The sequence below is a fragment of the Cololabis saira genome, chromosome 21 (genome assembly GCF_033807715.1).
Source record: "Cololabis saira isolate AMF1-May2022 chromosome 21, fColSai1.1, whole genome shotgun sequence".
NCBI lineage: Eukaryota > Metazoa > Chordata > Actinopteri > Beloniformes > Belonidae > Cololabis > Cololabis saira.
In genome coordinates, this window is record NC_084607.1 from 38351212 (window position 1) to 38373892 (window position 22681).

At 40.6% G+C, this 22681-nt stretch overlaps 1 protein-coding gene across 3 annotated transcripts in view; it reads left to right on the plus strand.

Moving 5' to 3' along the window:
- The window catches only part of si:dkeyp-72e1.9 (syntaxin-binding protein 4), a 261457-nt gene that overhangs the window by 13736 nt on the left and 225040 nt on the right, over positions 1-22681 (plus strand). For 2 of the 3 annotated variants that reach the window (XM_061712521.1, XM_061712522.1), the window contains exon 2: positions 11615-11680. In XM_061712521.1, coding sequence (XP_061568505.1) covers positions 11615-11680 — 66 coding nt within the window. Of the gene's footprint in view, positions 1-11614; positions 11681-13932; positions 14315-22681 lie in introns of those variants that run through there. The other variant, XM_061712523.1, reaches the window with a different exon arrangement.

A 22681-nucleotide genomic window follows, 5' to 3' on the forward strand; every position in this document is an offset into this window, starting at 1 on the left:
CCCCTAATTGTGTAAAATATAAACACAATAATAAACACAGCAGAGATGAACGGGCCCTCGCACCCTTGTTCACGTTCAGGCGTGCTGCAGTGGAAGCTTGTATGACTTGCATGTAGATTCTTCAGGCCTGGACATTTAGTGGATGACACCAGCCACAACTCTCTTTATCAAACCATTCAAAAGTTATGGCAGAAAGTAGGAACTATCAGATATGGACCAATCAGATGAAGGGTCGGGGCTAATTTGCAGCAATTAAGGTGAAGGAGTAAAAACCGAGTCAGATGACACCACCCACGAGTCTTTATGTCAAACCATTCAAAAGTTATGGCAGAGAATAGGGACTATCAAATATTGACCAATCAGAAGAAGCGGTGGGGCTAATTTGCACCAATTATGTTCAAGGACTCAAAACCGAGTCCGATGACACCACCCACGACTCTTTATGTCAAACCATACAAAAGTTATGGCAGAAAATAGGAACTATCACATATCGACCAATCAGAAGAAGGGGCGGGGCTAATTCATGCCAATGGAGGTCAAGTACTCAATACCGAGTCAGATGACACCACCCATGACTCTTTATATCACCATTCAAAAGTTATGTCAGAAAGTAAGAACTATCAAATATGGACCAACCAGATGAAGGGGGGGGGCGCACTTATTGGCGTCTATCGTCGCCACAGTAACGCTTTTGACTGAGAAAAGTCATGCGTGTCGTCGCAGGATGGAGACGCACATTTTGATGTATAACACACCTGGGTGCACGTTACGGTTCCGGCTGTATTAACTGTCGAAGGAATGGCATAAATTGTGCCAAAATTACACGATTAATTGAAAATGACCAACTTCCTGTTCGGTTTGGGCCATGGCGCCAAGAGACTTTTCTTTAAGTTGCGACATGATACAGGTGTGTATTGATTTTCAGAAAAGTTATGGCAGAGAATAGGGACTATCAAATATTGACCAATCAGAAGAAGCGGTGGGGCTAATTTGCACCAATTATGTTCAAGGACTCAAAACCGAGTCCGATGACACCACCCACGACTCTTTATGTCAAACCATACAAAAGTTATGGCAGAAAATAGGAACTATCACATATCGACCAATCAGAAGAAGGGGCGGGGCTAATTCATGCCAATGGAGGTCAAGTACTCAATACCGAGTCAGATGACACCACCCATGACTCTTTATATCAACATTCAAAAGTTATGTCAGAAAGTAAGAACTATCAAATATGGACCAACCAGATGAAGGGGGGGGGCGCGCTTATTGGCGTCTATCGTCGCCACAGTAACGCTTTTGACTGAGAAAAGTCATGCGTGTCGTCGCAGGATGGAGACGCACATTTTGATGTATAACACACCTGGGTGCACGTTACGGTTCCGGCTGTATTAACTGTCGAAGGAATGGCATAAATTGTGCCAAAATTACACGATTAATTGAAAATGACCAACTTCCTGTTCGGTTTGGGCCATGGCGCCAAGAGACTTTTCTTTAAGTTGCGACATGATACAGGTGTGTATTGATTTTCAGAAAAGTTATGGCAGAGAATAGGGACTATCAAATATTGACCAATCAGAAGAAGCGGTGGGGCTAATTTGCACCAATTATGTTCAAGGACTCAAAACCGAGTCCGATGACACCACCCACGACTCTTTATGTCAAACCATACAAAAGTTATGGCAGAAAATAGGAACTATCACATATCGACCAATCAGAAGAAGGGGCGGGGCTAATTCATGCCAATGGAGGTCAAGTACTCAATACCGAGTCAGATGACACCACCCATGACTCTTTATATCACCATTCAAAAGTTATGTCAGAAAGTAAGAACTATCAAATATGGACCAACCAGATGAAGGGGGGGGGCGCACTTATTGGCGTCTATCGTCGCCACAGTAACGCTTTTGACTGAGAAAAGTCATGCGTGTCGTCGCAGGATGGAGACACACATTTTGATGTATAACACACCTGGGTGCACGTTACGGTTCCGGCTGTATTAACTGTCGAAGGAATGGCATAAATTGTGCCAAAATTACACGATTAATTGAAAATGACCAACTTCCTGTTCGGTTTGGGCCATGGCGCCAAGAGACTTTTCTTTAAGTTGCGACATGATACAGGTGTGTATCGATTTTCGTGCATGTACGTCAAACCATATTGTTGGGCTTGAGGCACAAAGTTTTCTAGGGGGCGCTGTTGAGCCATTTTGCCACGCCCATTAATGCAAACCATTAAATATCAAATTTTTCGCCAGGCCTGGCTTGCGTGCAAAATTTGGTGACTTTTGGGGCACGTTTAGAGGGGCAAAAAGGCCCTCATTGCGTTGGAAGAAAGAAAGAAAAAAAAGAAAGACGAAAAATTCCTACAGATACAATAGGGAGCTATAAATAAACTCATTCTCAGTAGTATGACTGAATCTTCTCCTCTTTGATGTTTCTGTGAAAAAAGAGAGTTCAAGTCAATGTCAGAGTTCTAGTCCATTGCGTCCATTAGCAAACAGACCTTTGTGACAGGCCTTTCTAGTGCTTTGTTTAGAGACGCACAGTGCGCACTAGGCCTTCCTTTTCTTTTTTCTACCATGTTTCTTGTGCTTCTTTTTCCTCTTCTTCTTGGACTTGTCTGTGAATTTCTCCTTTCCTTACTACTTCTCTTTTTCTTCTTTGCTTCAACGACTTTCTCTCCATCTGAATCAACAGACGACTCCGAAGTTGAACCTCTGTGACTTTTCTCAGCCTTCCTTTTTCTTCTGTGACCTTTTTCATCCTTATCTCTATCAGGCTCTTCTTTGATTAGTTTCCCTTTCTTGCTTTCAGCATCTGATTCTTCTTCTGAGCTCTCATTGAAATAATTTTTATATTGTTTAACCAGCATTTCCTCAATGTTTGCAATGGAAATTTGGTTGGTGGTTACGGCAGAACGGCCAGCTTGCTTCCTGTTGTCACTTCCACCTCGAAGTGGACCATTCCCGCTCCGTCCCAGTTTGCTATCGTAGTGTCCTTGGGCAAGACACCTTACCCACCTTGCCTCGTGTGAATGTGTTTGAATGTGTATGAATGTTTGGTGATGGTCGGAGGGGTCGTTTGGCGCGATATGGCAGCCACGCTTCCCAGTGGCGTATCCAGGACATTTTTACTGGGGTGGCCAAGATGGGACACAGAGCCAGACTGGGGTGGCCATACCGGGAAAACTTTTATGAATGGCGTGTGATCAAAATGTGTAAATATCGCATTGCTTTGCATCAATATCTACACATATGTATAATAATTGAATTCTAGAACTCGTGTTAGCATTCATTGAATTGTCAGACTGTTGTTTTGACATTTGACAGTTTTCTATTCCTCTTCCATTTCAACCTATCTTCCAACGTTTTCAGAGCCATTCTCATTGTAGAACATTAAAGTCCTCAACAAAATCAATCTGCCAATAATATCAGGTATAATGTATAATCATTAAAAAATGATACAGGTCAAAAGTAATGATTCCTTTGAATATTTATTTAAATAAATGATAAATAAGTCAAACACAATATGATAAAAATACACTATGTTCAACAACACACTCTTCTATAAACTTTTAAAGTCAAACACAATATGATAACAATACACTATGTACAACAACACACTCTTCTATAAACTTTTAAAGTCAAGAACAATAAGAGGTTCCCAATAAGCACTTGCTTTTGTATTGCACTGCACAGTTGATGCGTCTTGGCTTTGGGAATATTCCAGCCATGGAGCCTGTTAGTACCAGCCTCTCTGGAAGCACCTGTTCCTGTTACCTTGCAGGGTCCCAGGAAATACCTTCAGATGAAGCTGTTGGACTTGCTGCTCTGGACTGGGAGAGATCTGCAAATAATAATCAAAATAAGTCCATCAGTTTAAGGCTAACTGTTACAATGTATCAATGCATTGTTGCATAATTTTACAACATATGAGCAAGAATGTAAACATTCAAATTACATTCAAACTGATTAGTTATAAGGTTAAGTAGTAGACAGTATAACAACTTGTCCAGGTGGGGCCGTTTGTGTCTGAGGAGCCTCTTCATCATCAACATCACAATCATTTTCCTCACTAGGCGAGGAACCTGAAGTAATAAAAATAACCATCACATTCATAGTTTGCTCATGGACACACTGTTGTTACATATTTTCACTTATATTTTATGTTCGATATTGAGATCTAAACTTCAACTCTAACTAATTCTGTAACACTAACTAGTACAGTGTCAACACAGGTTTATTTTTACACATGTTCTGATACCTTGGATTATTTGAATTTTGCACAATAAAAATGTTACAGTCAAAGTCAAAGTCAAAGTAGCTCTATTGTCGATAAAGTATGTCAAGACATACAGAGAACGAGAGGGACGTTTCCCACTTCCCACGGTAAAATGTAAACATATAAACATATAAACATATAGACATATAAACATATGAACATATAAACATAAAAAGTGCGCAGGCGCAGGCACAGCAGATGGACAGACATGCTTAAAAAGTTTAAAGATAAAAGATAAAATACAACGACACGACATGTACTATTTCTAGTATGAGTGCAAATGGCAATTATTTAAACAAACAGTAAACGGTGGGGGGAATGAGGGGTCTGAGTCTGGTGGTGCGGCAACGGAGGCTCCTGTACCTTCTACCTGAGGGTAGGAGGCTGAACAGACTGTGTGCGGGGTGGCTGGTGTCGCTCGCAATGGAGATGGCTTTCCGGGTGAGGCGGGTGGTGTAAATGTCATTCACGGAAGGGAGTGGGGCACCTATGATCTTCCCAGCTGTGTGCACTATGCGTCGCAGTGCTTTCCTGCTGTATTCAGTACAGCTACCGCCCCACACAGTGATGCAGCTGGACAGGATGCTCTCAATGGTGCCCTGGTAAAAAGTTTTCAGGATGGGTGTGGGAGCCTTTGTTTTGCTGAAATTCAGCAGGAGGTTGTTGTCTCTGCACCACGTGGTCAAAAGGTTGACCTCCCTCCTGTAGTGGGTCTCGTCGTTCTTGGTGATGAGACCCACCAGAGTTGTGTCGTCCGCAAACTTCACCATGTGATTGGTGCTGAAGGTTGGTGTGCAGTCGTGAGTCAGCAGGGTGAAGAGCAGGGGACTGAGCACGCAGCCTTTGCTGAGTGTGATGCTGCTCGATGTGTTGTTGCCGACTCTGACTGCTTGTGGCCTCTCACTGAGGAAGTCCAGTATCCAGTTACAGAGGGAGGCGTTGAGCCCCAGCTGGTCCAGTTTACAGATGAGTTGTTGTGGGATTAGTCAGATCATTTGTGGCATTTGAGTGCAATTCCCTCTGCCTCTGCATATTTAAAAATGCCAAATAAAGCATAAAACCTCTGAGGATGTGTTTTTAATGCTCTGACCAATAAAACAACACAATAACAGCTAGCCTACCTGAATGCAGCCTTCTTGAAGGCTGGTTTGAAGGTAATGTAACAGTCACATAATTGACAACAACAAACCCCCCTGTCCCCTTGCCCGCCCCGTCTACAACGTATATAACTTTATCTATTGAACACACACATCTGTAAAAAGCTTTAGACAGCTCCGTAATTAATTAACAAAACATGGCGTTTAATTTTTCATGTCACTATCAACATATAAAAAATGGTAAATGCGGTGCAGGGTCTAGCTAGCTGCTGTTAGTTTTCACATTCAGGTGGAAATTCGGGATAAATTCAGCGTTAGATGAACATACCTCTCCTTTTTTGATGATCAATTCACGTCAGCTGGTTGTCACCGTCTGGTTGACTAGCACATTCTACCCGTCCGCCTCGCTATCAGTACCCGACGCTGCTGACCCCAGATCAGCTCACACAGTCTCAGTCCGACCATTACTATAATACTTAGAAATGTAAAACTGGCCCTGGGTCAGTTAGCTCTAAACCAACGAATCACCTGAGCTGTCATCATTGATTGACAGGCGTGTCCTCTTGTTTGGGAAGGAGGAGAAGAAAAAAAACTAGGTTATTGTGTTGATGAACTTCATGAACTATCAATCAGGTCTGGGGGGGCCACAGGGTGGCCAATGAGATTTCAGGGGTGGCCCAGGCCACCCCAGGCCACCCCCGAAATCGCCACTGACGCTTCCGTCAGTCTGCTCCAGGGCAGTTGTGGCTACAAAACATAGCTCACCACCACCGGTGAGAATGCGTATGAATGAATAATGATCTCTGTAAAGCGCTCTGGGTGCCTTGAAGGGTGCTATATAAAACCAAGTCATTATTAAGAACCCATCCCACTTTGGTTCTCACTGCATAGGGTCCGCCTCCCTGGCTGTTAACCACCTCCCATGGTTCCATCACTTCTGATGCGTTGGTTCCAATGAGCAAGTTGATGTCAGAGTCAATTTCATGGAGTTTAATGTTCCTCAGATATGGCCATTGATCAACATCTTCCTGCTTGGGAATATTAAGCTTGGTCACAGGCATGCATTTTTGTGTGAAAACATCAGGCAACTCAATGAAGTCACTCTTGTCCAATCCAGATACTGCCAAATCTGATATTCCTGACCCATTGTTTTTAACAGAATGTGGGTTCTTCGTCTACTCACATTCAATCTTTGAGCTAGACTATTTGTGCAGAATGTACCAGAGCTGCCAGGGTCCAAGAAGGCGCAGGTTTGTAACACCTTGTCACCTTTTTGACTGGACTGGAACAATAGAAAAAATGCAGTTGTCCTCATAACCAGCCCCGATATGGCCACATGTCTGGGGTGCAGCAGTTGCAGTACTTACTGTGGATCTCTATTGTTCTGAGGATGTTCCTTTATCCTGATGCTCAATATGGAGAATTCCCGGATGCCTTTGGCTGCACACATTACACTCCAGTCGACTCCTACAGTCTTTGCTAATGTGGCCTATTTGCAAATAGCCAAAGCAGATTCCCTTTTCTTTAATGAAATTGATCTTGTCACGATGAATCTTCCCTTTGAACTGTGAGCACTTGTCCAATGAGTGACCACTTGTTTTGCAGAACAAACAGCCTTGAAAAGTAGATGTGAAGCTTTCCTTTTTCTCCATACATGCCAACTTAGTTTTTTCCTCTATTGCAGTAACATTAGTGGCAAAACTGATTCCTTTGTGCTGTTTTGTTTCCTTTATTTGCCTTGGAATGAAACCTTTGGTTGAAGTTATAAGTTGTGTATCATGAATGTTGCCAAATAAGGGATCTGATACAATCCTGACTTGTTTTTCAATAAAGCTGACAAGATCTGAAAACAAGGCCTTCTGCCCTCGTCGCTCTTGCAGATCACAGGCAGTATTTCTCCACCTTTCTCAAAGCTTATAGGGCAATTTCAGCACAATCTTTCTCATGTTTGATGGCAAGTCCAATTCCTTCATATACATGATATTCTCTGTTGCATTGCAGCATCCACGACGAAAGAGAGCAAAAGCCTGCAATGCTTGAACATCCTCACCTTTAATAGGTGTCCAGCAGAAAACTTTGTCCATATAAGAAGAGGAAGTTTTTTGCTCATTTCCAAAATGTTCTTTAAGATGATTTTTGGCTCTTTGGTATCCTTGATCTGGAGGAAGATGTTGACAGCTTTGCACTATGTCTCGTGGCTGACCCCTGGTGTACTGCTCAAGATAGTGCAGGCAGTCACCAAAGTTGTTTGTTTTTACCTCTACTCCATTTTCAAATGCTCTCTGAATGACGTGTAGCAGGGGACAAGCACAACTCCTCGTTCTGGGCAGAAGAGCCGGCTCTGTACACTATTAAAGCTTGTCCCATGCGAGCGAGCGTCAGCGACAAAATCAATTCCATTGCTTTATTTTCTATTGGACCGTCCTAACTGGCAGCGAGTTTAACAGTGTGGACAGAGAGCGTCCGATGTCACGCAGCTCGACGTGATAGTCGGACGCTCGCATGCAGTAAGACACGGTGTAAACGACTCCCTGGGATCTTAAAGCCTGAATTACGGTTCTGCGTTATATCGACGCGTACCCTACACCGTAGGCTTCATGTTGGTGTAACGCAGAACCATAAATCAGCCTTTAGTTCCCTGAGGGGGGAACGGGTCATCTCGTCTTCACACTAACAGTTCTTTACTCCGATTCCTCATCATTTCATTCCTTATGTTACAAGACAAATGAATCATGTTAACTGTAAAGAAATCACAACACTGAATGTTCACAAATGGCAACTTTATGTTAAAAATATAAACATTTATGCACTATTACTGGCTCAAGGAAGGGTCGTGCATGTCTTCTGAAGGTGTCGTTGAACAGCTTCAGGTGCATTGCTTGGAAGATCTGAAACCATAAACAGAAAAAATGTATTACTAATAGTGACACGGTGATTGGCTCTGGTGACTCTTGTGCAGTTGCCGGGTCTGTACTGTTGGTACTGATCCTTTTATGAGGGTAAGTGTCGATGCAAAACTTAATTTTTACTGTCCCTCGTTGTTCAAACAACCACACGATGCACTGCTTCGGAACAATGGCGGACGCTCTGGCCGGCGGAGTAAGTTGTGGGCGTGGTTTCACGCAGCGGAGGCCGACCGAGGCGTGGTTTGCATTTTGCTTACGTAACTAAAATGCGCAAATATGAACCTCTCGTAAAAGTCACATGACACTGGACGGCTCATCTGGGCAGGCTGTACAGACCCTGCAGAATTTGGTTGCTTTCCTCCTTCTCTGAGTTGGCAGGAGACACATCTTTGAAGCTGTGGAGAAGAACCCCATGAATGCACTAAACACCCTTGCCACCTACTTCCACGAAAACCACCTGAGGACCAACCCATCAAAAACCCAGGTGTGTGCATTTCATCTACGAAACCACCAAGCCAACCCAATATACCTTGGCGTAACATTGGACTGCACCCTGTCTTATAAGCAACATATTGAGAACACCAAAGCCAAAACCAGCATAAGAAACAACATCTTGAAGAAACTTGTATCCTCTAAATGGGGTGCAAAACCCTCCCTGCTCAAAACATCAGCTTTTGCCTTGTGCTATTCCACAGCCCAATATGCTTGCGCTGTATGGGAACGGTCAACTCGTGCTAAAAAACTTGATCCACTCCTCAACAACACCTGTCGCCTCGTCACTGGATGCCTCAAACCGACCAACACTGCTAACCTGCACATCCTTGCTGGTATTGTCCCACCAAAGTGGGGAAGTTGGCAGCCACGTAGAATGCTTGAAGCAGTCCACTGACCCAAGACACCTTTTCTACGGGAGAACTGCTGCGACCCAAAGACTGAAATAAAGAAAAAGCTTTGTCAGCCATACAATAGCCTTGGATACTACACCTTCCAAGGAAAGGTTGGATCTGTGGAGAGCTAGTCTGGAGGCAACCCCTCCAAGCCATGACATGAGAATACTGCCATCTGAAACCCTCCCAAAAAGCAAGCTAAACATGGGCTAAATCGAAGTGTCTCAACCACCTCTGAAGCAAAGTTGGGCGAACAAAGGTGAAAATGGTGAAATGGGGATATTCTACAAATCCAACTACTTACATTTGTGCCACTGGCCCCCCGGATATCACCAATCTCCTTACCTGCCCACTACTACCTGTCCCCTGCTCAACGGAACACCTGGCGGAACACCACACCTGGGCACAGAAATGTGTGGAAAAATGGCTGGATGTCATCTAGCTCTCAACCTTACCACCATGAAGACTCGACAAAAAGAAGAACCACAGGTCAAATAGGCCCGATGGTTTGCCTTCAGCTTGACTGCATCCCTGACAACTGGTGTCCACCAATGTCTTCAGGGATTACCACCACATTATGTACTAACCACCTTACTGCCATGGCACCGGTCAGCTGCTTCAACAGTGGAGGCACGGAACACTTAGATTCAACTTGCAGTCCAAGCAGACATTCATACTACTTTGGGGCCTTAAAATCTTACTGGCATCCTCCCCCACCATCGGAACGTACTCATTACCAGGTGGTGATCAGTTGACAACTCCACTCCTCTCTTCACCAAGGCATCCAGCCGCAAGTCTGATGATACAACAATGAGGTCGATCATTCATGTGTGAACTAGGGTGTCCTGGGCTGAGTGCATATATGGACAATAATTATTCTTGAAGATGGTTTTACTTCTTCTCCCACCCCTTTTCAGACATGTTAAACAGGATTTATGTGTTATGTGTATTGTTTTGCGTTTGCATGTGCATAGATATGTATATATAAATTGGTGCACATTGGGTATAGATTTATTTATTTTGTGTAAATTCAGTTGTAATAGATCAATCTATATTAATTTATTTACAAGGGATTATGTATGTTCGAAATGTGTGTGTATGCATGTGTGTCAATCTTCACCCCCCACACAACAAACTGCCACCTACGGAAGTTCTCGGCTGACTCTGCCATCGTCGGTCTCATCAACAACGGAGACGAGAGGGAGTACCAAGAACTGAACCACAGATTTGTGGACTGTTGCCAGCGGAACCGCTTCCAGATGAATGCTGGGAAAAGCAGCAGCATCTCTGCAGCAGAGAGGAAGAGACTGGACAAGGTGGTGAGGAAAGCCGGCTCTGTCCTGGGCTGCAGTCTCCATCCTGTGGAGGTGGTGGGGGAGAGGAGGATGGTGGCTAAGCTGTCCTCCATCATGGACAATGTCTCCCACCCCCTTCATGAGACTGTCAGGACCCTGGAGAGCTCCATCAGTGACCGGCTTCGTCACCCTGCGATGCGTCACTGAGAGGCATCCCAGGTCCTTCCTCCCCGCTGCCATCAGACTGTACAACAAGGCCTGATCACAGTAGTAATGGACAATAACAACATGTGCAATATCTGTGCAATATGTGTCTTTTTTTGCACTGTTTTTCTTTCTTTCCCGTACTAAACTACTTTTTTATTTTTCATACCAATGTATATACTGTTTATATTTTTTAATATATTTTTTTACTTTTTTTATCCTTTCCCCGCATGTGTGTGTTGAGTGTACTGCTGCTGCAGTGATTTCCCCATTGAGGGAGAAATAAAGGACAATCTTATCTTATATGTGTAGTGTACAGTACAGTAGTGTATATATCTATATTTATATATAAATGCATAGATCCATACTAGAGTTTTGACATGTCTGGAATGAAACAATGAATTAAATTTAAACCAGCCCCCAGCTGTCAGCCGGAAAACTGCAATCCATCCATCCATCATTATTTGTATGGCACTTTTAAAACAAGGGTTGACCAGAGTGCTACACAATTAAAATGAAATATAAACATTCAATAAAAAATTCAATGAAACTAAAAGATTAAAAATGAACAAGTTAGTTTGGATTTTAACAGGGGCAGCTCAGTGAAGGTAGCGTTTTCAGAGAAAACTGTCATGGGAAAAACATACAAACTCCTCACAGAAAGACCATTGAAAGACCAATTAACTTTCTTAGCTGTCAGATTACAGTATTAAACCATTGCTAAGCACAATACTTAGCTGCCCTTAAAGGACACATTAGTGAGTTGTTTTTAATATGACACAATTTCCTGATGTTTTAGTTAGAACGGCTACAACATATTTTGTTCCAAATACCAGAGACACAATCACTCCTTTTCCTAGCAACCAGTTTAAAAGGATTGTCATAGTGTTGTGTTTAGTTCATGTTCTATTTTGAAAGTCTGTCTCTTGTGTCTTTTCTCAGTTCCCAAGTATGCAAGCCCAGACCAAGTGCCAACCATCTAACTTCCAGGTTGCAGCCGATGCGGAAGTAAGATTTGTTGCAGTTCCATGACTGGCCGCTGAAAGCTGACTAAAAAGCGAGTCAATCTCCATTGACCTCCATGTTGAAATGTGCAACTTTAGAGCAGAAATAAACATTTACAGCCTGTTTAAAAAAAAACATCTTCATCTCAATTGTTTAATTTCACATTCATGACAAGGAGAATTTATATGAAGCAATTTTAAATATGATAGATTGGCAGTCAACTCAGCGAATGGCTAGGTATGATCACTTCCTCATTCACAATCATCATGCCACCAAACTTTCTGAAGCAATCATTACTTTGTACTAACCCAGCGTTGGTTAAATGCAGCAGGAATTTTTGATTTTATCATCAAATCAACATCTGAAATGGGATATTCTGCTGTAAATGTCTGCTGCCACCTCTGCAGATATTTTAGCATGGATTGGCTGAAGGAGCTAGTGGTCACAGTACAGTACGGTGGGCATGTTCCCGTCAGCTTTCTGGGCAACATGTCTGCGCAAAATATGAAGAAAAAGAGCCTTAAAATCGCTCTTCAGAGATCAGTGGCAAGGCAAGGCAAGGCAAGGCAAATTTATTTATATAGCACAATTCAACACAATGTAATTCAAAGTGCTTTACATTGACATTAAAAGCGGCAAGACATAATTAAACAGTAAATAATTAGACATAATTAGACAGTAAATAACACATACGATTGAATAAGATGATAAGAAAAGAAGTATATATAATAATAAAAAGCACAAGCTGTTAAAAATAAGGGCAGTAGAATAAAGCAAGTAAGTTTAATTTAGGGGTATGCTTGAGTAAACAGTAATGTTTTTAACCCTGATTTAAAGGAGCTGACAGTTGGAGCAGACCTCAGGTCTACAGGAAGTTTGTTCCACCGTTGAGGAGCAGAATAACTGAACGCTGCCTCACCACATCAGTGGGTCACATGACTAAAGCTCCATCCATTGTTTTTTTTAGTGTATGGTTCAGACTTGTGTATTTTGGAACTTCAAACTCGGCAAGTGCAATTTGTAAGAATGTGCTTTGGAAATACATGTCTTTCTTTCTGAAAACTGGAGAAGCAATGTATTTGTGTTCTTGATGACATCACAGCTCAGCTAACAGGCAAAAAAAAAAAGAAAAACATCTACAGTTTGATTGGTTATACATATATAAAAACACTATAAACATTAAATAATCTGAGTTTAATGTAAGTCCAACCAGGTTGTCTTGAGCCAAATCTATGAAATATTGAAGTGATTTCTCCTGAATGCCTCCTTGTTATTCCTCTGGAAGAGCTGGAGGAGGTGGACAAGGAGGGTCTTGGCCTTTCTGCTAAGGCTGCTGCCCCTGTAACTAATCAATTCTTCAGGAAACACATGGGTGATACAGAGGTTTTTTCCCAGTTTTTTTTTTAATTATTATTCCTAAAATATTTGATTAAGTAAGTAACTGAGACACATTAAAAAGTAATAAGTACATATATTTTTTTGCAGACTGAAAAATGTGAAAAAGATCTAAAAACATCCAGCCTCAATCGCTTTTTCTCTGCTGCTTTAATTATGTAAGAGATTAAATACAGTGTAGGACGGAGATGTTGGAGTGGACAGTCTTATTTGGAGCTGTCACCATCAGTAGGTAAGTGTTGAGTAAGGGTTAATAGTACAGATGCTGTGGTGTGTAGCAATGCAGTGTTGAATCTACTCATGTAGACGGTAATCAGGCTCTGATTTGCTGAATACAAAAAATTATATGTAGAAACGGCCCAGATTTGGAAAGCATACAGGACTGTCTCAGAAAATTAGAATATTGTGATTTTCTGTACTGCAATTAAAAAAACAAAAATGTCATACATTCTGGATTCATTACAAATCAACTGAAATATTGCAAGCCTTTTATTATTTTAATATTGCTTATTATGGTTTACAGTTTAAGAAAACTCAAATATCCTATCTCAAAAAATTAGAATATTCTGGGAATCTTAATCTTAAACTGTAAGCCATAATCAGCAATATTAAAATAATAAAGGGCTTGCAATATTTCAGTTGATGAATCCACATTGTATGACATTTTTGTTTTTTAATTGCATTACAGAAAATAAAGTTTTATCACAATATTCAAATTTTCTGAGACAGTCCTGTAGAATACAAACAGGTATATTTTATTAATTTTTCCTATGACGATGAGCCTATTATCCAAATAAACGAAATGAGGGTGTATAAACCCACCGCTAGTGTAACTCCAGCACACAGTGTGTGTTTTTAGTGGAGCCGGCAGCGGCGCTGTTTGACGAGCTGCCTGTGTGGGATTATTTGATCTGCGGTTACAAGTACCGGCCATTCTAAGCTTTAAAATGAAGGCTGTGGCGTAGACCGTAGGCTTCTTGTGACCTAATTATCTTTCAAAATGAAATCTGTATTTGGTTGTTGTTTTTAAACTCCGCTACTATATGTAAGAGGTTAAAGATGCGGTTAGGGAGATGCCTGCGGGGACAGCGTTACTGGGATTAGAGACTGCTTTGTGGACAGACCATCATGTGGCCGGTGGCTGGCACCTAGGGAATCTGGTACCGACCCGACAACAACTGGGCTTCCAGTAAAGATGCCAACCTTCTCAGTCATGTATAAAGGAGCTGTCATCATCAGTAGGTAAGAAGCAGCGGGGTCGGGGGAAAGTCTGAGAACAATAGGCGGCTGAGCGCGTGTGCGCATGTACGGAGTGCTTTTGGGGATTGAAGTAAACTAACATTAAATTGTAATTATTCAAACTCATGAACAAGCTTTTATCATTTTTGAAGGTTGTTTTGGAAGTAGGCCTGAGTAGGCTAATGTGAAAGCAAACACACGGACGGCAAAATCGACTAGAACGCGCGCGCGTGTTTAATAATTTGTACATATTTTGTATTTATTTCACAACTAATTTATTTATCTAATGCTCGTAACATTCGGGGCTCTGCATGGGATTCGATTAACTTTTGAATAACGGTTATTCAAAGCCGTTAAAACGCCTATACCATTTGTTTGTGACCTCTTTCAAACATAATTAAATTGCCTAAATAAATAACATGCTTTAATATATGAATTTCAATACATATTTATATGAGAATGTGTGTTATTATTTTGGAAAGATTATAATCATGATCAGAAAAAAACAAACAAACAAATAATAACCATGATAACAAAGCAGCAGGCAAAGCTGTCACAAATTCCAGCGATCTTTATTAATTTCTTCTTTAGGTGAAGCTGTTTATGAACACCAGGTTACTATTGTATTTCGGAGAGGCACAGCATTGTCGATGAGCATACAGTGAAGTGAAGTTACTAGATTATAAACTAGAAATCTAAATGTATTGTAGGCTTTTCAGATGTGGATGTGTGTCTGATTCGTCAGGCTAAAGAGCTATTTGGAACGTGTATTCATATTTATGTTAGACCAATTAATGTATATATAAACAAAACTAAAACTAAAACGGAAAGAAAAACTCAGATTTTAGCTTGAAGTCAAAACAAGGAAGCTTCAATCGTCTAGCACATTTTGTGTGCAAGACGATTGAAAATGCTTCAAATAAAAATATTTTCGAAAAATGCATTAAAAGTAAAATAGTTTAAAAGCAGAAATTGAAGACAGACGGTCATAAGTTAAAAAGAATAAAACAAATGAGATTCAGGAAATAAAGGTTGTAGTGAATTTTGGTAGATTACTGAAATGCAGCAGTAAATAAAAATGTTTTCAACCTTGACCTGTTCTACTTACATTTTTTTTTAACGTTTTTATACATGCACGTAAGGATTTTTTGTTTTTCATTAGAGAATTTTAATTCGATTTTGTGAAGAATTATGATAAGTTTTGTGAAGGTGAGTGTCTATGTATTTCCAGTTTACTGGCTTCACATAAGAAGGGTTAATACAGCGTAGAAGGGTATTACCTGCGACAGGGGTTATGCTTCCTTATACTTATCTGTGTATATTGCCTTTTCTTACTCTTCAAAATGAGTTTGTCTGGATAAAATACATAATTTGCCATTCTGACCCTTGTTTGTTTGATTTAACTGCATGAGTGGATCAGAAAAAAAGAACACAATCTAAGATTTACTCAATTAATACTAAACTCTAAACAAGAGTGTCATGTCATGCAATTTTTAAATAACCTTAACCATAGTAAGGTCATGGTGTTGGTGAAATGTAATGCAAGTGAAGACAAATCTCTCTACGGGACAAATAAAATGAATTTAAATCTAAGGTAATATTCAAAATATATTAAATGAGGGCTTCAGCCTTTGGTAGTTGGCTAATTTATTTCATGTATTCTTTACAGTTAATCGTCATTTCTCTCATGCAAGCCACATGCACTGTCTGAATGGTGGCCAGAAAGGAATGTAGTTGATAACAAGTCATACAGGCAACACACCACATTGTGTGAAATGGACCATGAAAGATGAGAGCAGAATATGGCTGAATTAGTGAGGCATGCCAGCACTCTGGCATCCCCAACATCACACAGGCTTCTATAAAGCTGCAAGACATTGGTCATAGCAACTCTGTTGTAACATAAGAATTTCCTGGAAATTTTGGAAAGTTTTTTTTTTCCAATGGCGTTGTGGTGATGATTAAAAAAAAAAAGAAGAAACATACAACTATAGCTAAAAAAGATGTATAATCTGTCAGCAGCCTGAGCAAGTGTTTCAGGCAGCTTAGGTCATTTTATTTGCATGCAATATAAAAGTAATCTCTGGGAACTTTAGAGGAGAAGCAAATTATATTATTCTATTTAAATATTATTATGTGTGTGCTTGTGTGCGTGTGTGTGCGTGTGTGTGCGTGTATTAAAAAAAACAAACACAAACTCCACCCTGCCCTTCTTCAGCTCACGTCCCCTCCCAGAGGCCTGGGACCTTGAGGGACCTGTGCAGTATTTTTGCGGTTACTAGAACTGTGTTCTTCTCTTGTCGATCACCACCATGTCTGGTTGGTTACACACCAGCATTTTATCTGGAAGTCAATTCAAATTTAAATATATAGCATCTATTACAATTAGGGCTGTCAGTTTAGCGCGTTAATTTGATTAATTAATTACACTGCTAATTTACGCGTTTTGAAAATGAATGCAATTAATTATGAGTGCCAAAATGCACCAGCATTGAAAATGTTAGGTCACTTCGCAGTAACAGGTCACTTCTGTTGTGATCAAATTCATCACGCCGGGTTCTTTAATTGAGCTGGAAAAGGTAAATAAAAAGACACAAGAGACTTGGGATAGAATTAAAGAGGGCCTCATGAGGGAGATCGAGATACAGCAGAGCAAAGCTCTGCAGCCTGCTTCCAATCGTCCTGCTGAGATCTGCCGGTCTCTGTCTTGAGAACATGTTTATTACCTCTGAAAGTAGGGGTGGCTTGGGGCCCCCCTTATCTCGTGCCTGGTACAGAATTCTCCACAGACAACTCAGAATACACACACTAGTTCATCACATTGACATTAGTTTTAAAGTATATAGGCACATTAGTTAATCAACATATGCAGTTTATATATGTTCAGTTTCATTATGATTATTAGTTTTAACACATACACAGATTCGATTAGTGAGCACATGCAGTTTACATATTCAGTTTGATTTTAAATTATTCTTTATAATCATAATATTCCCCCTTTTGATCTCTAATCAGAGATCACCCTATGTATCTTCTTTCTTCTTTATTGTTCCTCTTCAGGGTCAGAGGTAGACTATTCTGAACACCCGGTGGACCCTGCTCAGGGGATTATTCTGCCCCTTTCTTGAGCTAAGGCCTTATGAACGCTGCTGTGCCAGATCCAGCCGGATCTGGGGTCCTAATCTTCGTGGGGGGGTCCGGTGTTGCCCACTGCGATCGTTGACACCACGTGTCACCTTTCCTGTGGAGTCGGATGATGTGGGAGGTCCGTTCTGGGTCCTGTCCACCTCGGCTCCGACCACTGTCTCTTGATGACTCACAGGGGAACCCATTCTGTCTGTGAGGTCCGTGTCTGTCCGTCCGTCTCCGACCTGTTTGGAGTAAGCAGATACCAAACTTTGCAGTTCGGAGAAGTGAGCTTTCTGACCAAATTGTTATTCGTCAGTCTCCTTCAAGTAGGGCGCATTCTGTGGCCCTAGAAAAAGTCGTCCAGTCTGTAGTTTGTACGGGTCAGTCCGTGGCCCGCGTCCACCCATGTCATTTTGGTCTGTGCACAGATTTTTGCCAATTTAGTCTTCATATTCGCATGTCCCATCCAGCGTTTCCCAAACACCTTCCTGATGTCACCCACTACACAATACTCAACTCCAGATGATTCAATACATTATCCTACAATTTCATACAGATAGTGTGGAGCAATAATTGCTTATTTATGAACATTACTGATTTCTTTCCCTTTGGGCACTGTATGTACCCCCACTTCAACAATCCAGACATGCAAATTACTCTGTTAAATCCTTTACGCGTTGAGGGGATACTCAGGATTGTCCACACGATTAACATTTCCTTCATAGAAAAGTGACATTTCTACGTAACAAAAAGTAAAAATCATTCACTCTCATGAAACTATGGCATATTTGCCCCAAAATACTGGTTGATGATCAAATGAATTATTACAATAACTGAAAAACATAGTCCTTCTTATTAAGCTCCTCCGTAGTTCACTGTTGAATATTCCCTAAAGACATATCTTCGTACAGAATAAAGTTGAAAATTATCTGCCTCCGGGGCTAAACACTGACATGTTTTCCTGGAATGTTCAATGAAACAACCTTTCTCGTATCACATAACAACATCCATGTGATTCAAAATTTCCTTGACAATGAGCTTTCTAAGGTGGATATTTGGATCAAAAATGAACAAAACCTCTATTAATATTAAGAAAACAAATTATATATCATTCAGTTTTAATAAAGAAACCAAAGAATACGGAAAATCTGGCCTTTCAGATCAAAATAAATGATAAAGAAATAAAGAAAGTAAACTCTACAAAGTTCCTTGGAGTCCTCATTGATGACTGTCTAAACTAATCGTCATATAGATCGTTTTTGCAAAACTAAATATCTAAGAATCCAAAAAATGCGGTCTGCTTTTCAAAGTGAGACCCCTGCTTCCACGCTCTGCTCTTCTTATTCTTTATAAACCTTTGTTTGGACAACATCTAAATTCCTGTACTATTATTTACTGTAATACTTATCCCAGCTATCTAAAAAAAATTTGACCTTTTACCAAAAAGAAAAATTACTCGTGCCATTCCTGGACTGAATTTAATTCACCTAATCGCCATCTGTTTGCCATTCTGGTATTCTTTACCTTAAAGAATATAACTACTCCCATAATGCTTGTACAATATCTCAGGTGGTCTCAGGTTTAACTCTACTCATTCCAATCTCCGTTTCCCATCTCAAGGCCACTTACTATTTATATTTCTTATTAAGAGCTGTCTTTACCATGTCTACCTCTATACTGTTACACCTTTCACTTTTTTAATCGTATATATTTTAATACGTGCCACACTTTTATCTACCGTACATTTGTTATTTACTGTTGCTACTTTTAAATCTGAGTGGAAAGCGAAATAACCGGAGTCAAATTCCTTGGGCAATATTCAAACTTGACTAATAAATCTGATTCTGATTCTGATTCTAATTCCTTCAATCCTTCTAGCATCTACTGTTACCCATGTTTCGTCTTCCTCGTTTACTATCGCATATGCTAATTGTAACCCTTTGTTCCAGTATTTAAAACAGTATCCGTCTACAAACAAATTAATCGCTTTGTCAAATGGTGTTTTCACTAAGTCTTCCCTGACTTTGTCGTCTCGAACGATTCTTTGCATGCACTTGTGTTGTTTTCCCCTATGATATCCTTCGTGTGTATACGAAATATTTGATGCTTCATTTTCTTAATTTCTTTTGATTAATTTCTTTAACTGTTACATGCTGTATACATGTAGGGTCGTGTTTACACGTCATACATAATTACCAACCTTACTCCCCCTTTTCTGAAACAGGATCACTTGTTGGTGATCCTGTTACAGATCTAAACCTAACGCCAAGTTGTTTCACCATGTCGTACAACTATTGGGTGGTGATTATAATTTAGCTTTGGAGGCATTAAATCCTTAGCCTGATGGCCTAGACGCAAAGCCAATGACACATGAGGGCAAAGCCTCATCCGTCAGTTCATACCACCTTAGTCATGTCATAATGTGAGTGCAAGGCATAATGTTACCATTAGGTGTATCGTAAAATAATGTGATATGTAAAGGATTGGGGGAACCAGCGTAAGGACACCAGGTGTCGACTCAGGGGCGCCACTGTTGATAGACCGTATATCGGGCCAGGAGTAGCCGGTGTTTCTGGTTCAAACAAACATGGTTTAGTGAAGACTGGTCTGTCCGTACCCCTACATTCCTTCGTTATCTTTTTCGACCCTCTTGTCTTATCCTAGTGGCTTTTCAGTTTTCACTCCTTTAAATTCCCTAGTAAACTTTTTTTGCGTCCTTAGGCTTCTTTCTCGTAGGCTTTCTCGTTTCTCGTTATAGATATATGGGCTTTATACATTTATTAAATATATGACCGCGGAGTCGGCGTGGCGAAGAGCTGCGCGCAGCGCCGAGCACGAGCCGGGCGCCGGCGGACAGTGGAGCCGCGCTGTGAAGCCTGAATTATGGTTCCGCGTTAAATCGACGCAGAGCTTACGCCGTAGGGTACGCGGTAGGCTACGGCGTAGGTGTACGCGGCGTCGCGCACTGTACGTACTGCGTACCCTGCGTTGGTGTAACGCGGAACCATAAATCAGCTTTAAACCACACCTGCAGCCCGTCGGAGGAGAGCGGGGCTGCGAGTTCATTGCTGGTTGGTTTTGTTAACTCTGAGCTTTGTTGGTTTGTTTGTTCGCTGGTGGGTTTTTTTCTATGTGATTTTTGAGTTATTTGTGAAGAAGTTCTGAGTTTCCTGTGAGGAAGTTTTTTTGTTCCCTGTGGGAGTTTTTCTGTGTTTTTCTATTAAACTACGCCTCGTTTTGGCTAAAGTTTAACCCGGTTTGGTGTCGTGCGATTGGGTTAGAGGTAAAGCCAGTACTCGAGTTGTAAAAAAAAAAAAATCAGGGGGGATGGTGGATTTTATCATATGGGGACAGATAATTTGTGCTGATTACAAATAATATAATATATTACAAATAATAGCAGTGACCAAAACAGCTGCAGAAATACTGCAGGAATGACATAGCAGCAGTTAAATGCAGCCTTCTGTAAGCTTTAAATATCCACTGGGCTTACATCAAATACATCAAAACACAACTATAAAAAACACTTTTCTGAACTTATCAATATGACTCTGTCCTTCACAGGATAAGTAAAATGGATCACTGCAAAAACTCACAATCTTAACAAGAATATTTGTCTTATTTCTAGTTAAAATGTCTAATTTTAGTACAAAAAATCTCATTACACTTAAAACAAGACTCATCACTGGAAAAAAACAACAATTTTCACCTGTTTACAGTAGATTTTCAATTAAAATAAGTAGAAAAATCTGCCAGTGGAACAAGATTTTTTTACTTGTAATGAGAAGATAAATCTTGTTCCACTGGCAGATTTTTCTACTTATTTCAAGTGAAAATGTACTTGAAACAGGTGAAAATTGTCAAATAAGTTATTTTTCTGGTAATGACTCTAAATGTTGAAATAGCAGTAAAACTACATTCATTGATGAAATGACATAAGGGATGGAAAGGGGGGATGGCAGTTTTACAGGGGGGATGATTTGGACCGTTTTTATTTCAGGGGGGATGCCATCCCCCCTCATCCCCCCTCAACTCCAGTACTGGGTAAAGCCACAGATTTGTTTTCTTTATTGTTGTAATCTGTGCTTTAAATAAATCTGACATTGTTTATTATAAAACAGACCAATTTATTGCTTGTGTAGTTGAAAAATACATGAGAACAGGACCTTGAAAAAATAATCGCATATTAAATCACAATCGCAATATTGAGGAAAAAAATCGCAATTAGATTATTTTCAAAAATCGTTCAGCCCTATAATGCACATATATATACCTTTGGTTTCTACCGTCATGGTATCAATCATTAATATGTGTGCAGACAAGGTAAAAAAAAAAAAAAAAAAAAAAAAAAAAAAGAGAACAGACAGAGGGAATGAAAAGCAGAGAAAGGAGAGACACAGACACAATGGCTAACTGGTGCACTACAGGGATGAATATATAAGCAGATGTAGACAGCAGACACTGAGGTGGTTGGAGGTAGGGCTGCAATGATTCGTCGACGTTGTTGACAAAAATCGATAATCAAAATTGTCAACAATGAATTCCATTCTCGACAATTGTCGCCAGACGTGTTTTTCCAATGGAGTAAGGTGTCTCACTTCAATAAAATCTCTGCGTCTCAGCCGAGTGGTAGCGGTTAAACAAAAATGACGGTGTCCTGTATAGCAGCTGCATGTAACAAAACTTCAAAAGTTTGGGAGCATTTTAGCCTGAATACGGCAAATAAAAAGATTACTTGCAAGGTTTGCAAAGCAGACCTTGCTTATCACGGGAGCACGTCGGTAATGCACGAGCATTTGAAGAGAAAGCACGTCGGACAGTTGAATGAAATGGACTCGCCCTTGGTAAGATATTAAGGGGTAAATCCACAAAGAATAGATTGCGCCCGCAAATAGCGCTGTGAATTGCGCTGCATTTGCGCCCGCAATTTGCCCTGCTTTAAGGTCCTATTCACAAAAGATTTTGCTCTAATGATATACCGGAGCAAACACGCCCATAAAGTTTTGCGGCTGAGTGCAATTTGCACTTGTCTGAGTGAGCGGAGCTGTTTCCAGTGTTCTCCGTATTTCAGCACACAGATTGGTCCCTAATGAAAACTGCAGAGAGCACAATAGCCTCAACTTTCACGTATTTGTACTTCTAGTATTTCGCATGCAGATAGATAGATAGATAGATAGATAGATAGATAGATAGATAGATAGATAGATAGATAGATAGATAGATAGATAGATAGATAGATAG